The sequence below is a fragment of the Cenococcum geophilum genome (assembly GCF_001692895.1).
Source record: "Cenococcum geophilum 1.58 unplaced genomic scaffold K441scaffold_8, whole genome shotgun sequence".
In the NCBI taxonomy this organism is placed as follows: Eukaryota; Fungi; Ascomycota; class Dothideomycetes; order Gloniales; family Gloniaceae; genus Cenococcum; species Cenococcum geophilum.
Genome location: NW_027137566.1, coordinates 3,411,624 through 3,428,056, shown reverse-complemented (window position 1 = coordinate 3,428,056; position 16,433 = coordinate 3,411,624). Strand labels below are relative to the sequence as shown.

Below are 16,433 nucleotides of genomic sequence, written 5' to 3'. Positions count from 1 at the left end.
TTAAAGATCACGTTAGCGGTTCCATGTGGCGTTGTGGATCCCTGTGGAGCACGGTCCCAGCGTTCACTTCCCTTGCCTTCCCTTCCCATTTCACGACCAGCACCCTATCACCACAACGGCCTCCCTCCGATTCGATTTTGTGATGAGCTCGCACAATAATTGTTCGGATAAATCAAATTTTGGTCACTATTAAATCGCGTTCGAGCCTCAAAATCAGTGTTGCACGAACGGTGACCTCCCTTCAGCTCCTCACCACCATACAATTATCTTCAAGCCTGCTCAACGGCTTCAAGATTACGTCTGTAGCTGCACTGTACTCTATCCAGTAAGCCTTTGGGAGCTTCGGCTCCTGATTTGGAAAATGGCGGGTCGCGATCTTAAATACAGCATCCTTAACCACGACCAAGAACGCTCGAGAACTTGCACATTCTACTTTCAAGCTCTTTCTAGTCACTTGAATCTGCACAATGCTACTCAGTATAGCTTCCCCGGGTAAGTTGAACGCGTACTCGAGGGGCGGTCCAGCTATCTTTGTGGATTTGGTATTTTTTTTAACACCAAAAGTCTATCCGAACTTTTTGCCCAGTCCTAAAAGTAATTAACCGAAATTTTTCTCAAGTGAACCCTTCCTAGAGTTGCCCACACTTAGCCTTCTATAACGTTCTAATTCATCTTCCCAATCAAAGGCCTTTCGTATCACAACCTGACCAATTAAGGGGTGTTTAGGAATGTGGTTTTGGTTGTGCAAAATTCTGGATTTTTTCTTCTCCTCTACTCATACATCAAAAACAAAAAGGAATTTTAGGCCCTTAGGCCATATGGCCCAGGGGGCTCTCAGCCCCCAACAGACAGGAAGAAAAGAAAAATAAAACGCCGCCGTCACGAGCCAGGGGGGGCCTCCCCCACCCGGCCCCACCCTCCTCTCCTCAACCCTCCCCTCCCCCTACCACCACCGGTAACTGGCATTCCAGCTCCGCATGTCACCCCGGACCGCGTTCTCCTTGTCGGAGTCCTCGCTCTCCCGAAATTGGTCAATTTCTAGGAACCGGCCCCGGTTAGGAGCCGGCTCGGAGAGCTCGTCAGTTACCTGACAAAACGCGGTCCGGGGATTGATGCGAGGGCTGTTGCCCCCGAATCCCTCTGCCCCCTCATCATCATCCTCCTCATCCTCCTCATCCTCGTCCTCGTCTTCGTCTTCGTCTTCGTCCTCGTCCTCTTCCTCTTCCGCCTCCTCCCCCTCCTCCGCCTCCGCCTCTGCCCCCTCCGCCTCCTCCTCATCCTCGTCCTCCCCCGGGAAGGAGATCCGGGAGGCGAGGTCCCGGTGGGACGCCGTAGCTTGGTTCGGCCGGTGGAACCGGCGAAGGGCCTCCCGCCGGGGGGCCTCCCGGGCCTCGTCGAAGATCTCGAAGTCGTCCTGCTTGAGCTTGCGCTTTCGCGCATTTCTGCGCGGCTCCAAGTCGTCGTCGAAGACTCCATCCAAGCCGAAACTCAGGGGAGTTGACTTCCCGGGCCGCTTGATCATGGCCCAAAACTCTTTGTCGCTTGGAATCAACGAAAAGTCCACTACGTCGACATCGTCATCCCCATCCCTACCCACTCTGAATGTGCTATCGAGGATTGGCCCAGTTGACTGGTTTATTGAGGGAATAAATCCAGCGGGGAGGGGTGGAAATCCGGGCGTTACGCTAGTGGTTTGAATAGGATGATTGGCTGTTGATTCATCGACCGCTGGGTTATTATATTGAGGATATTGCCCGCTAACAAAGCCGTGGTTCGGAATATTGGATGGGAAGACTTGCTGCTGTTGGGAGGATCGTGTATTGTGATCAATCGGAAAATATTGAGCTAGAAAGCCTCCTGCTGACACATTGTTTGGATACCCGCTAACATGACTTGCTTGAGGAAAGACTGCACCCTGGGAAGGATTTTTGGTAGGATCTGGGAGGTTACCAGGAAGGATCTCGTACTCGTCGGTGTAAAAGAGCCTGCTTGTGCCTCCAGCTTGTCGGCGTGATTGTGGCTTGAAGTCTTGTTGTGGCCCTTCAATACCAGCTTTTCCAACTCCAGCTTTTTTATCGATGCTCAAGGGCTTTGATGCTGGGTAGTAACAACCTTGGAAGGGTTCGTCGGTCTCGTCATAAGGGTTACCGTGCGGAACATCGAAATCAGTAGACACATCATCGTAAGGCGAAGTCTGGAGAGTTGAAGGATATTGATTCGGTGGAGTGCGTAACTGGAAGGTAGCTGCTTGTGGATCAAAGCCAACAAAGCCGGTAGCCCCATCATTCGTGGTATTGGCATTGGTCGCAGGGAATGTGGAGGTATAATTGAAGAACTTGAGAAGATCCCCATTAACAAGTAGCTTGACAACCAATGACTTCTTCTCAGAGTGAGTGCTACCAATTCTCTCCACGGCCGCATTTGAGTCATCCCAATCACTGCTATCACCATCGAATTGCTCGTTGTTGAAGGAAGAAACGGGTGCGCGCTTGGACTTTTTGCGTGACGGCTTGGTGACACCGAATTCGGAATCCGACTCTGATATTTTCCCAGGATTTTGTTCACCGCGGTTCGAACGACGCTTGAGTGAAATATTCGGCGATGGCTGTCCAAGAGCCAAAGCTTCCGGGCGCGTATCACCGGAAATAGCGGGCCAATTGGGATCTAGCTGAGATTGGCTGCCTGAGTTTGCTCGAGTTCGCAGAAGACTGGAAGTAGGAGGTAGTGGCGGGACGATTTTCCTTTCAGCAAGGCGCTTCTTGCGAATTTTGCCAACAGCTTGCTCAAAAGCTGCCCCAGAGCAGAGAGGATCAATGATACTAGCCGCTTCTGCCCAAGGGATTTCGATGCTCTTTACTTTGAGCGCATACACGAGAGAGATAAGGCCAAGTTTGAGAGTGTCATCATCCCATTTCATTAATTTTGGACGGGGCTGTCTTTGCTTTCGTGGCTTCTTGGATTTCTCAGCGTTTGCCGGACTCGTTGGCTGACGATTTGTTGGATCTGTTGATTGAGCTTCTGCTGGATTTATCATCTGATCCTGTCCAGGCGCTGTCGTCTCATCTTCAACAAGATTGAAGGTTGATTCATCCATCGTTTCATCTTCTACGTCCTCTATCTTGTGAATACGCATTTTAAGATTGGTCCACAAGACAGTGAACGGGGTAACTGGCGTGGCGAAAGAAAGGAAGGCGTCTTTGCGCTGCGTTAACGTCCGTCACGACACTTCTGTTATCTGATTGGCCACAAAAGCCAATCGAGAGGCGCAGTGAATGTCGTCAGTTGTGCTTAGTCAGCTGTGCTCTTCTGAATTGTCCTTGTTGATAAGAAACCTGCGGACAGTGACAACAGGACAGGGAGTTTTGACAGACAATAAGAAGTGAGAGCAGTGATCTATTTGGACCGACGCGAACACTCGCGCCAATTGGGTCCAAAACGGCGGGCTAGCCTATATAGGTAACTATTACCCCTACCTATTATGGCGCATTGGATTTGGACTGGAGCATTGGAGTGTATCTGACCTTAGATCCACGCCACGCCAGTCCAAATAGATCACTGAGTGGAGTGGGCCTATGCGGGGCGGGTGGGAGTCCTTAGCATCGTTGTCGATCAGGTGGCAATGACGTAACAGTTTCAGATCGTCGTCAGTATCGACGTCAGTCTTTCGCTACCTCATGTATATTAGGGCTCCTACAGCCACCTTGAATAGACAGACTTCTCATTTCCTAATCGACAATCGTCCTCTGTGTTCTTGAGGGGGGGCAAGAGGGTTGGGAGGAATGGTGGCGTAGAGGTTGGTGAAGTTTGTTGGGGCAACAGTTGGGCAAGAGAGCGGAGCAGGGCACGAAGGCACAGGAGCGATTGGCATGCAAATATCAATTGAGTCAGGGAGCCTATAGTCAGTCATGCATGAACAACTATCGTGAGTTAGGCGGTGTAGTTGATGCATAGCACGAGGTTTAGTCGCTCCGCGACGATCAAGCGCTCACGCCAACTGTGTCTTTTGGAACAGGCAGCTAAGCAGCTTTAGAAGACCCTTTGGGTTCCTGCACTGTGGTTTACGGGCATGGAGGCCTGATTGTGGACCGATATAGGCAGCTGGTTGTTGTAACAGAGCTTAAGCTCTGGCTTCCTGCACCATCAGTAATCATATCCGTCATCTAACGCTCCCTCATTACCGCTGTATTCATATCCCTCGCCCTCATATGCCTCATCGGTATCTTCATCCTCATCAGCATCTTCATCCTCGTCGGTAACGTCTTCCCCATCAGTATCTTCACCCTCATCAGCATCTTCATCCTCGTCGGTATCATCTTCCCCATCAGTATCGCCTTCCCCATCAGTATCGTCTTCCCTATCAGTATCTTCATCCTCATCAGTATCGTCTTCCCCATCAGTATCTTCATCCTCATCAGCATCTTCATCCTCGTCGGTATTGTCTTCCCCGTCGGTATTTTCTTCCCCATCAGTATCGTCTTCCCCATCAGTATCGTCTTCCCCATCAGTATCATCTTTCCCATCAGTATCATCTTTCCCATCAGTATCATCTTTCCCATCAGTATCATCTTTCCCATCAGTATCGCCTTCCCCATCGGTATCATCTTCCCTAACATCCTCATGTTGCAATACCTCTTCATCGCGTGACACCTCTTCATCGTGCCACTCTTCCTCATGTTGCAATTCCTCTTCATCGTGCCAACACCCCTCATACTGCGACCCTTCCTCATATCGCGAGACCTCTTCATCGTGCGGCACCTCTTCATAGTGCGGCACCTCATTGTGCCATTCTCCCTTGTGTCGCATCTCTTCCTCGTATTGCGACACCTCTTCATCGTGCGGCACCTCTTTATCGTGCAGCACCTCTTCATAGTGCGGCACATCTGCATAGTGCGGCATCTCATCGTGCCATTCTCCCTCAGGTTGCAACTCTTCGTCATATTGCAGCACCTCTTCATAGTGCAACGCCTCTTCATAGTGCAGCGCCTCTTCATAGTGCAGCGCCTCTTCATAGTGTGGCACCTCTTCATCATGCCACTCTTCCTCATCTAACAACTCCTCGTCATCGTGCGACTCCTCCCCTACTTGCGATTCTGCTCTTTCCAGCAGTTTAATCACTGCGTCATACTCACCGTCCACGTTCAAGCCCTTCCGTCTACCCCGGATTGCATAGTCAAGCGGATCCCTCCCATGGACATCTCTTGAATATTTGTCAACTCCACACTCCTCAATCAAGTATTTCGAGGTGTCGAAATCACCTTTCTCGGCAGCCCAAGAAAGCGGTGTCCGACCGCCGGTATCGCTCGAATTCGGATCCCCGCCAGCAAGGTGTATAGCAGCCACCACGTCTACATGGCTCCCTACGGCCAGTGAAAGTGGAGTTCGGCCTTTGTTGTCCTTGTCATTAACATGAAGACTCCCGTGGTCGAGAAGGAATGCGACCGATTCTACTTTGCCGCTTAGAGCAGCAATCGCAAGCGGTGTTCGGCCGTATGTGTCTTTGGATTCAACGTCAGCTTTGCCGCTTGCAAACAGTATGCGTGCGACTTCCGTATGTCCTCTAGAAACGGCTGCGAAGAATGGAGTGCGGCCGTGCTTATCCTTCCGGTCGAAAAATCTCATGCCTGTGCTGAGTAGCCTGTTGATGATTTTTGCATGGCCCTCTTCGGCAGCAAGCATTAATGCAGTTGTACCGGCCTCGCCGTTTAGATCTAGTCCTCCTTCCTCGAAGAATAACTCTAGGAATCTAACGCGCCCTTTTTTCGCAGACCATCTAAAGAGTGACGTTGCTTTCTCGTCACTATCTAAGGTCGCCCTTCCCGTTAATAGTAGAAATAGGTGCAAAACTTCGTTTCCCGGCCTCTTCATAAATGATGTCATCGCCCTGTAGTTGAAGAGCACGCGACTGCTCGCACTGCATATCTCGTAAATGAAATCCATTTGTAGTTCCTTGACGGTCTCGATATAACTCTCACACATTTCACCATATTTCTGAGGTGCCGAGCGCTGATCGAGGAAATGGACAGGGCGGGAAGGGCTCTTCAACTCAATTGCGAAAAATGACCGGATCGTTTCGATGTTCGCCTTAGCCAGTGCAACGAAGAATGGTGACCCATACAGCTCCTGCTCGGGGTAAAGATAGGAAAAGCGACATGGATGGGCTGCGATAAGTTCGGACATATTCTGTTCGGCCAGGATATAAAGCAGGCTTGCTTTCGGAGTGTACACCCGTTGGTCCGAAAGCGTGTTGGCGAGCTGGATCCACTGGGTCAAAGGGAAGTATTGCAAAAATTGGGCTTGAGTGACGCCATCCCTTTCTGCCTCATTGGCGTGATACAAAATGTTTTCCACCGCATATGTTGCAAATATTGATAGGGGATCAATTAACGGTGGAACTTTCCAGCGGCGATAACTTGGAAACTCAACTTCGTCTGGATTTCCGGATACTGGAGTGGCTAAACCCTCCAAGAATCTAAGACAGTAATGCTTCAAGCGATTATGACTTTTACCTCGAAAGACAGATCGATGCTCCTTCCATATCTGACTGATGGCCTCATCGCTATGTAGAAACTCCGGCACGGATTCATGAACGAATTGGACAACTGGCACGTCTGCGCGCGTGATCTCCACGAGTCCTTTGGATGCATCTAGTACGAACTTTCCCGCTAAATCCTCCGTAGGTTGGTTTTGGGCGCACTCTCTCACCGTCCTTAGAGCTTCCGGACTGGCACCCGAGAGTATAGCGAAGTAAAGTTCCATCGGTTTATGGGGTCTCTTTGCGAAAAGGACCCATTGAAGACAGAGAAGTAGCTTGTCCTTGCTGTCCTTCTCTCTTTCTTGTGTCAGGACATGACGGTAAAGCTTATAAAGATCTGCAGGTATCCTGTCAAGTCTCTCCCGAAATGAACGCCTGCCCCGATCAGAATCCTTGTTGAGAATCCCTACGACGAGCATTGCCCATAGAAAAACTCCAGATGCTTTCCGCTTGAGCGCTTGTTGAGTGGCCTGAGCAGGTTCGCCGGGTCTTATCTGAAGTTTGTGCTCGATGTATCTGAGGATATCCTGGCTATGGCCTTCTTGCTCCTCTAAGCACACTACTCGGCAGTTCTGAGCAGGGATGTCCAGATTGTGCCTGCTGGAGAAGCACACTCTAAAGATAGTCTGCTTCTCCGCACATAACTCCGCAAGCCTTTTAAACAATTCATACACTTCTCGAACGTCAAAGCTCTGGCACTCATCAAGCGCATCAATGAAACAAAATAAAGGCCGACCAGAACGGGGTATAAAGTATTCAAGAAGTTCCTTCAGTGCGTAGGTCTGCCACGTTGAAAATCCACCTCGCATCGATTGCTTGAGGGCATATACTTCACATGGGATTCTTTCAGTTCCTTGAAGTATCTGCAGGAGCAAAGACCGATACATCCCCTTGGCTGTCTTCTGTAAATCCGTCCCTTGAGCATTGAAGAAAAATGCGATAATAGGGTCGTCGCTCTGTCTTTTGCGATGATACGTGAAGGCGAATTTCATTAGTGTCGACTTTCCGCTCCCTGCGTTTCCCTTGATCCAGAGAAAAGGATCTTCTTTCTTCACGTTACTTGAAAGTAACGACCAGTTCAGATATTCCGGACACTCGAAGAGCCAATCGCATGTCATTTCATAAGCATTCTTGATTGTCATTTGACGCTCTTCGATCTCGGAGAATCGCAGCGAGTTTAAGAAAGCTTGCATTTGTTCTACGGTGAGTGCTCTTATCTACCATGTCAGCTCAATTCCTTTTCTCTCCGTTGAGCTATTGGCTGACCCGCAATTGTCTAGAGACCGCCTAAGCTGGCGAAGGACTTGTTGATAGTGCATGTCTCCTTTGTAGCTAAATTTGATCATTTCCCGGTGATCCCCCTGGATAGGAATGATGTCTTCAGACTGACTGTATATTCGTGCTCCATTCATGTCAACCGCGTGATAGTTTTCGCGTCGCTGACCGTCAATTAACTAACTCAAGTCAGCAGTTGTTATGATGCACTAACAGATCTACGCGCTTCTCACGTACTGGTGCGAGGGTGAGCTTCTGTTCCACACAGGTGATGAATCTAATATCCGGGCTAAGCTCAGTCAAAGTATCACGGAGCATTTTCAGGAGTTCTGAGTCGGGCTGAAGGTCGCGGAGGGTTCTCGTCATAGAAGAATGGATGCGCTTCAAGGTGAGAGGCTCAAGGGGCTCATTGTTCATGCCTTGATGAGGAGTGCCGAAAAAGGCAGCGCATCGGATCGCACTCAGAGTTTGACCATACTCTGTATTGCATTTCTGGCGAGACCACAACCTATGGAGTGTCTGAGAAGGTCAGTGCATAGCTGCTTAGCTTGGAAAGGTAGACTTGATGACGTACCCAATTTATGATGGTCCCCCCAAAGCTGTGACCAACGAGGAACAGTGGACGTTCCTTATCCTATGCGCTACGTGAGTAAAACACTCGACTCGTCGAATTGATCGTCCAGTCTATACCTCGGTAGTAGGTCGTAAAATCAGAAGCTGCTCAATTAGCTGCAGACCGAAGTCCGAAAGCTGCGACGTAGAAGTGTCAAATTTTAGATTAGCTTCATAGCCAAACGACAAGATTCGAAGCCCTGCTAGGTCATGACCGAGAAAGTCACGCGGCCAGCATTTGCCGTTCGGCGCCGTCCACGACCCAATTGCATGACCATTGAGCCCGTGAACGAAGATGAAGCTGTGAATTAGTTAGCTAACTATGTAACAAACGATTTACATAGTAAGATATACTCAGCCTTTAGTGATTCTCCTTCGCTAGGCTCAAACAGAGTTGTCAAGTTAAGGCAGTGACAGAAGATGATCTGACAACCGCCAATATCCAGCTCGATTACACGATCGGACCCGTTGTTCAAAGTTGACAGACCTTCCGGTACAGTGGAGTTAAAGGTAACAAGAGCGGTGCTTAAAGGCCGAATAAAATGCCTGCAAAGCGAATCGACCTGAAAATCATGACCCGGAAATGATTGCTGGAGCCGTTCGCTGAGGAGTTGCTTGGTCCACTCGCGCGGTATCTCTTCAGCTCGAAAGACTCGTCTCCGTGCCGGAACTACACAGGGCGCAGCTGCAGGAGTCTGGCTAATGGAAGCCATGGTGCAAAAGGTATCTCACGAGGATCCGATTCCTTCGATTAAGATGCCGTTGGAGGTAAGTGGTGTGATCGAAAAAGCATTTTCAGGCGTAAAAGAGCCACCTTTATATCTTCGCTCAGTGTTTAGAGGGCGGCGGGGCAGTCTCCAGCTAAACTTAGCTCTGTCCTCCTCACACCAGGCTGGGTTTCAACCTTTCACGGCTGCTTCAATCTCGAACGGAGCGTAGAAAACTGAGCGCCACGATCTCCAATCAATCAATGCCACCAACATTTCCGCATTCCAGGACTTCTAGATGGTTGCTTTAAGTGGCTCGTTTGCCAGGAGGGGAAATTCAGGCATCGAGGTCTTCTGCCTTCTTTGACCGGATCAGTGATCTACAGCCAAAACTCCTTAGTATGATATGGGTTTTGGCGCTAAATATATCGTAATACCAATGGTATTGTTATATCAAGAGTCACGTGTAGGGTGAATAAGCAGTAAAACTCCGGTAAAAAGTGAATCTTAAAGCCTAAAGGGTATAGATTTCCCTCCTTATGGGCCAGATATACCCCCTTCTCATACAACTAGTTATACCGATATTGGTGGTAGAGCTTAACAATACGTCAAAAGTCAGATTATCGTTAGTTACACCAAAAAAGGCTTGATCAGGGCGTGTAGATCGTAATACCAAATGTATCGTTATATACCCTGTATCGTATTAAGGAGTTTTGGCTGTATTTGGATTGGCGCCTATTTAGAGCGGCCGGCCGGCGCCTCTCTGCATTAGCTGTGGATCTGGTGATTTTGCAGCCGCCGTGGCGTGGATCTGAGGCCGGGGAGCGCTTGGAGCGCCGGATCTCCCCTTTTTAATACGCACGTGATACAATATCTGTGCCAAGATTTGCAATGGAGGTCCGCGGCGCGCCTGGCGTCAAATCAGATATTGAGGACGTGGAGTGGATTTGACGCCACGCCAATCCAAATGGGTCACTGGACCGGATAGATTTCGCACATACATGGGGTGGAACAGTGTTCTCTATACCAGGTATCTCACCCAGCCTTTTCACGGCTGCCTTCTTCTATTCTCCAACGGGGTGCAGAAGACGTAGCGCTACAATGTCCAATCAATCATGCCACCGCAATCTCCGCATTCAAGGACTTCTAGATGTTTACTTTAAGTGGCTCGTTTACTAGGAGGGGAGAGTCGAGGGATCGAGGCCTTTTGCCTTCTCTGGCCGGAAATATATCTCACACACATGCAGTGGAACGGTGTTCTCTATTTTAAGTTTGTAGCCTAGCAAATCTGGCCTAGGCTGAGTTCCGTTGCTAAAGGCAAGCTCCATCGAAGACCTACCATTCCATATTTGCATCCGCCCTTCAGCCGCCGCAAGAGCCAAAACATCGCAAAACTATGTATGGAAAATCATATACTTTTCTTGAACTTTTNCCCGCCGAGTCTGAAACATCCCACCCTGGCCACACACCATGGTTGCCCGGCTACCCCGATCTGGAGGTGGACAAGGTCGAACCTCTCTCAGCCTTCCTCGTGAACGATCTCGAGTGCAAGGAATTAGATCAGATGTCAGACCGCCTGTGGCTTATGTCCACACAATCAAGTGCAAATATCTCGCAGCTACATCGACAAAGAGTCAAAGGTAGAGAGATCATACTCACGGAAGAGCCAAAGCTCCACTTGATCTGGTTCTATGACAAGATCCACATCAAGCCAATGCCCCGATATCTCCTATCGCGTAATTTCTGGCAGAAGCTTCTCTTGGATCCTCAGCGGCCATTAGCGTTGAGGCATAACATAATCCTCACTAGCGCGCTCGGATTCCTTCGGTCCTACGCCCACTTGATTGAGCACGAGTCCGATTTCCGTATCGCAAAGGACAGGACTCTGGTACTTATTCCTGATTTTGTCAGCTGGAAGCAATGGCGTCTTCTGCGCGCGAAAGTACTCGCGGTTCGGGATGAAGAGGTCTCAGCAAGATTCAGATTTGGCGAAATCCGACTTACGAGGCTAAATTTCTACTGCAAGCTCCTTCTCTTTAAACCGTACTACTACCGCACCTATCGACAATACGGTGACTATTTCGCCAGCTTTTATCCGCCGCTACTGTTCCTATTCGGTATTATCTCGATTATGCTTGGGGCAATGCAACTAGCGGCGACCGTCGAGCAGCTTGACGAACACTGGCGTTGTCTCTTAGGACTGTTTCGAATGTTCAGCGCAGTGACCATTGCGATCACATTCCTATTAGTGGTCACTTTTCTGGTGCTTTTTGCAGTCAAGATCACCAACGAGTGGGTCTTTGCATTGCGTTGTCGTTATTCTCGGGGCCAGAGGAAGTCAGGGGCCAGGTCGAATCCGTAAAGAACAACATTAAAATGAGCGACAAAGAGGCGAGAAGGTGACATGTAGAACTTATTCCATGATGAAAGGCTGTTGGATGGGTGAGGCAGGGAGCTTCAGTTGGGAAATCGTCATCTGGCTCGTCGTCATCTTCGATAGTATTGTGTAAGGTCAATTGGACAAACGCAGAAGACGTGAATCTGATATTGTTGCTACGCTCTGCTAGTGAATTCTGCATGGCTTGGGCGCCTCAATCAAAAATCGAAAAACCCGAGGCATCTCGTCCAAAACTCCGATAAAATAAGAACGGTTGGTGTCGCTCTCTTCGTCCTGGCCACGAGGGCTTCGAAACCAGTTAGCACAGTGTCGTCGCTTCGTAAGAGTACTTGTGAACAGTCGACTCAAGATGGGCGGTACAGTGACCTTTGGCTTACGAAGTATGCGATGCTATCTCCTGTGCCATAAGAACAAAGTCAGAGCCCCACGCGGTAGATCGGGGGTACGGGCATGTCAAACTGCGGCAAGATAGAGTAAGGATATGTGGCAGAAATACTGATGGGGCATCGAAAACTTACGCTTCTATCAACCTTTTTCAGACCACGTAAACAAGCAGACCTCATGTTCGTGCGTTACCGAACACCTCACACTTTCATCTCATTCGAATTCTTCTCGGGGAAGAGATCAAGATGCATCGCATTTCAGGATCAGTTGCCTAGCACAGGCAGTGGGAAAGAAGTTAACGTTCGACGAATTCTCCCGCTTCACCTGCTTCCTCCAGGTGGGCCCGGGAAAGGCAAGTCTTGGCGATCTAGAAGTGTCGAGTGTTGGGTATGTGAAAATGCCCGGTCCCTAGGGCTTGATGAGGCCTAATGTTGGATCCACGTCAGAAGACACGCAAATTCAGGAGGAAATCAGAGGTGTAGTGTTCGCAAGGTGAGCATCAGGCACCTCACCCTACGTAGCCATAATCAAGAAAAGCATGCGTGGATGCTTCAACTAGACAAGTCCTGTGGAAAATCACACACGTTTGTCCACCAGATCGCAGCCCCACTCAACTGACTTTGCGGGGAACGTCTATTTCACTATCATTTGGCCATGTCAACTACAGGACACGCTAAATCAAGCCGGAGAATTAGATCAATCTACAAGATGTAAGCGCTAATTCAGCGTCGCCAACCTTTTCTATGCTTCGAAGGTCTAATTCCATCCCAGTTTTAAGAAGTAAATTCCGCAACACTCCAAATTAAATGGTAGGTGTCGACCTGAATCGAATTTTGCCACCTTGACTCGGTCACTGACCCCTTGACTCGGTCACCAGCTCAGCCACCCTCGTGTATATATAGAGGCCCTAGGGCCACCTTCAATAGATAGGCATCTCATTCTTGACCTGCGCACGGACCACCGATTGACAGTAGGACACAATAATGAGCGTATCCCACTCGATATCCAGAAGCACTTTTATAACTGGGAGGGGCTCCCGATGCCGAATTCGAGACCATAGAGGATGAGAGCCACATCCTTTCGCCGCATTAGTACATTCGAAAGCAATTTCCGGTACAACATATAAGGGTTAAGTTAGTGTCTTAACTCTAGGGTAGATAATCCTCCGTTAGAACTAAGATAATAGAAAATAGGCAAAATAGGGCTATATGGATATTAGAAGTAAACACTAAGAACATAATGTAAGGGTTCTTTTGGCCCCTTACTCGGGTGCACGCCCGGGGGTTCTCAGGAGCTGCCAAGGCTAACCTTCGGCTGGCCCTTAGCACCTCCTTATCGGTTCGTCTCTCTCTGTACTTAGGCTATTGCCTACCCTCATTACCGCAATAACTCTATGTCCTGGGACCTTTGCCGCCGTTTTTGGAGGGTTTTGCTGCCTTTTTTTGGCGGCATTTGCACCCAGGGATCCCTTGCTTTGCACACGCCAAGAGAGGTTGAGCATCAAGCCTCTTAGGGGCCTGAATGAGAATATTCTAGAGAATCCTTGACCGAAGCCACGCTGACACTCGAGCTCCTAATTCCCATTCAGGATCCCGTTTAGGCTCTTTTAATGCCAAAAACGGCTCCATACGTACCTCGTAATATTCCGCAGCTCAATATTCCCGTACCATTCCGCAGTTCTTATTCTCCATACCATTCCCTAGCTTTGAGCTGTGGAACGGTACCAGGTGCGGAATAGTATGAGCGGCGGAATAGTATGAGCGGCGGAATATTATGAGCTAGGGAATGGTACGGGGAGACAAGCTAGTGAATGGTACAAGCTGTAGAATGGTACGAGCTGGGGGGTGGTACGGGAATGAACGACAATGTAACAATATATCACACGTGAAGCACGGGATATATTCCAAACAAGATAATTTTATTGCTTCGGGTTATGACAGTTACTGATTCCAGACCGCGCCACCCAGACGTTTCTTCATTCTGCGTCGGATCCTACAGTTCAATGTTATTAACCAGGAGGCTAAGGATATCCACGCCATATTTTGTGTATCAGGTCTTAGACGAGAAATGGAGGACCCCTAGATGTATACAGAGTTAGGCTATATTAACAATAGTTCAATCACAAAGGTGAGTAGACATACTGTCGCCAATACTATCGCGTAACTGGTATTCAGTTATTGGTTGGGTGTGTCGAAGGCTATGCAGAGCATGTCTCGAGGACGTTGGGGATATCGATGCCAGCAATTTATTGGAAATCGAAGAGGGGAGGATATCACTCCCATTGACGGGAGGGAAAGTGCATCGTGGCAATTTTTTCCATGTAATTGACGGTGACGATTAATCCGGATAAGGAACAAAAATCGGTGCCCAGCAGATTCACATGCTCGAAATGCGAGTTGGCGTTCGGCGGGTTCACCTCAATTTCGCGCCCATTAATCTGAATAAGAAACTTGGCTGGAACCGGGTTGGTTCCAAACAGCTCATTGCATGCCTAGAAAGCGTTATTAGTGGCTATAAGTAAAGTGCTTAGGGACTCCACATACTTCTTGTGAGAGGAACGTGTGGGGACTTCCACTGTCATATAAGAAATGCATAACATATGAGTGTGACTTACGGGGGAACCTGACGACCAGCGGAAAAAGTATACGGTTATATATGCCAAACACAATACCGTCCACGGTGGCGAGAGGGCTTATTAGGTGTGGCGTTTTCGACAGGTAGGCCGACCCGAGTGCGGTTGAGATCTCGTTATGTAGGACCTTCTCATCGATATCGGACAACAGTATGTCGTAGAGGTCCGGCATATCGGTGGGAGCAACGTCAATGGGGCCCTGGTATAGGTCCGCACGAGAAAGGTAGTGGTTGTGATCTGAATTAGTGTGTGAAGGGCTGCCAGTGGGATCGTCCTTGAGTGGTCGAGGTTGGGAGAAGAAGAAAGCCCAAGGCCGGAGAAAGGAAAACATGTTTGTTAGCCACAGCCGCGGTTGCTGAACAACAATAGTAAAAGGGGAAAGAGAAGTAGGTAGTGGGAAGGTGCTGGTGGGAGCAAGAACGAAAGGCAATCACGAGCCTTGGCACTTTTCGCTTAGGATAGGCTAGTCCCGCTAAACCCAAACAGGGGCGCCCCAGGACAGAGTTTACCACATGAAAGCTACCTATGTGAATGTGACGGGTCTCACAGAGAACCTCCCATGCTATCCAGAGGATCTGCTGGCCGTATAATGCAACAAAATATTCATATATGATAGTATAGTTTCGAACTGTTTCAGAACGACAGCCCCTTGGAGCATTGAAATTTGCCCAAATATCAAGCGTACTTTTAATCTTGCAATTGACGCATCTAGGCTCACTCTAGCTTCTAGAGCTTGATTGTGAACCACTGGTGTTCGCTTACTAGGGGCTAACCCACACACGGGGGTCACGCAACAGAATGTTTACCGCCTAGCGTCCCTCCTCCTCTCCTATGCAGCAACCTCAACAACACTGCTGTCAACAGACACACTTCCAGCAACCACAGTTTCAGAATACTCGTAGCATTCTACAGTGTTACCCCCTGAGAGTTACAGTGAGCAGCCCATTCTCATTCTCATCATCTTCTATTGCACGACCATTAACAACAACAAGGAAAAATAACTTCTGCTCGAACAACCGAAGCCACTTTGTGCAAACCGCTTTCGTAAGATCTAGTGAGGACGCTCTCATGTGCTGCTTTCGTTTTTCTTATTGATTGAGCAAGGGATTCCGGCGAAATGGTCAACTGGAAGGACCAAGCAAGCAAAGATCGGCTCTTGGCTGCAGTTATTGCGGATGTTACAAGCAAAGGGGCGAAGGTAAGCCAGTCGCCTTCTAAAACTTCATTGCGCGCGCTTTCTAGCTCTAGCATACACCGTGGCCACTGACATCGATATTCTCTCAGTTGAACTGCAGCGATATCGCCCGCCTTTATGGACAAGGTGCCACTTATGATGCTGTTGAAGGACAATTGCGGTCCCACAAGAAATTGGCAAAAGAACTCATTGACTCCGCTCCTGCTGGGATTGCCGGTCCGACCAAGGCCCGTGGCTCAAAGAAGAAACTTGACAAAGATGGTATGTTTGGACCGATGCTGGAGCCACTACAGAATTTCTGATGAAAACGACAGCTGTGAGGAGCGGGAGGATAGTTAAAACCTCACGCAAGAGTGCTATTGCAGCTACTAAAAGTGTCAAGACTCTGCTAGAGAGCGGAACTGACACTGAAAGCGAGCATATGATGTAGGTCACCGCGGCGATGGCACTCCTAGTGCCTGAACATCCGCACCAATGAGATGTACTACAGCAGTATATGTTACATAGCCTACCTTTGGTAGAGAAATACGATACTCGAATTTATTTGTGCCGAGTCGAATTTGTGAAACAAGAGGAATAAATCTGATAACTAATCTTAGGTGGACTCAATGGCCATACACCAACATCGAAGGGAATACGGTGAGGGTGTCTCGTACGTTTTGGTATGTCTATCCAATCTCCCGGAACATCTTCAGTAC

At 49.0% G+C, this 16,433-nt stretch overlaps 6 protein-coding genes across 6 annotated transcripts; 2 read left to right on the top strand and 4 right to left on the bottom strand.

The window, feature by feature from the left end:
- Positions 1-738: 738 nt before the first annotated feature.
- On the bottom strand, positions 739-3,488 carry K441DRAFT_655160 (uncharacterized protein). The gene has a single exon (XM_067647803.1). It carries the CDS (start codon positions 3,131-3,133, stop codon positions 944-946), a length of 2,190 nt encoding a protein of 729 aa, XP_067507697.1. The 5' UTR covers positions 3,134-3,488; the 3' UTR covers positions 739-943.
- Positions 3,489-5,226: 1,738 nt separating this feature from the next.
- Positions 5,227-5,619, bottom strand: K441DRAFT_545368 (ankyrin; the record flags this gene model as incomplete). The annotated part of the gene is made up of 1 exon (XM_067642809.1): positions 5,227-5,619. A coding segment is annotated over one exon (393 nt), but the record flags the coding sequence as incomplete, so codon positions are not given.
- Positions 5,620-6,057: 438 nt separating this feature from the next.
- Positions 6,058-9,073, bottom strand: K441DRAFT_741253 (uncharacterized protein; the record flags this gene model as incomplete). The annotated part of the gene is made up of 6 exons (XM_067654374.1): positions 6,058-7,744; positions 7,799-7,986; positions 8,045-8,326; positions 8,382-8,441; positions 8,498-8,720; positions 8,774-9,073. Coding segments are annotated over 6 exons (2,740 nt in total), but the record flags the coding sequence as incomplete, so codon positions are not given.
- A 1,190-nt stretch (positions 9,074-10,263) lies between these two features.
- K441DRAFT_693986 (uncharacterized protein) lies at positions 10,264-11,664 on the top strand. Its single transcript, XM_067652689.1, has one exon. The coding sequence runs from the start codon at positions 10,523-10,525 to the stop codon at positions 11,486-11,488; it is 966 nt and encodes a 321-aa protein (XP_067507694.1). The 5' UTR covers positions 10,264-10,522; the 3' UTR covers positions 11,489-11,664.
- Positions 11,665-14,049: 2,385 nt separating this feature from the next.
- K441DRAFT_345634 (uncharacterized protein) lies at positions 14,050-14,968 on the bottom strand. Its single transcript, XM_067641294.1, has 2 exons — positions 14,452-14,968; positions 14,050-14,399 (listed from the first exon to the last, which is right to left on the bottom strand). The coding sequence occupies exons 1-2, from the start codon at positions 14,869-14,871 to the stop codon at positions 14,181-14,183; spliced, it is 639 nt and encodes a 212-aa protein (XP_067507693.1). The 5' UTR covers positions 14,872-14,968; the 3' UTR covers positions 14,050-14,180.
- A 689-nt stretch (positions 14,969-15,657) lies between these two features.
- Positions 15,658-16,165, top strand: K441DRAFT_674813 (uncharacterized protein; the record flags this gene model as incomplete). Its single annotated transcript, XM_067650795.1, has 3 exons — positions 15,658-15,738; positions 15,789-15,996; positions 16,029-16,165. The coding sequence occupies 3 exons, from the start codon at positions 15,658-15,660 to the stop codon at positions 16,163-16,165; spliced, it is 426 nt and encodes a 141-aa protein (XP_067507692.1).
- Positions 16,166-16,433: the final 268 nt, after the last annotated feature.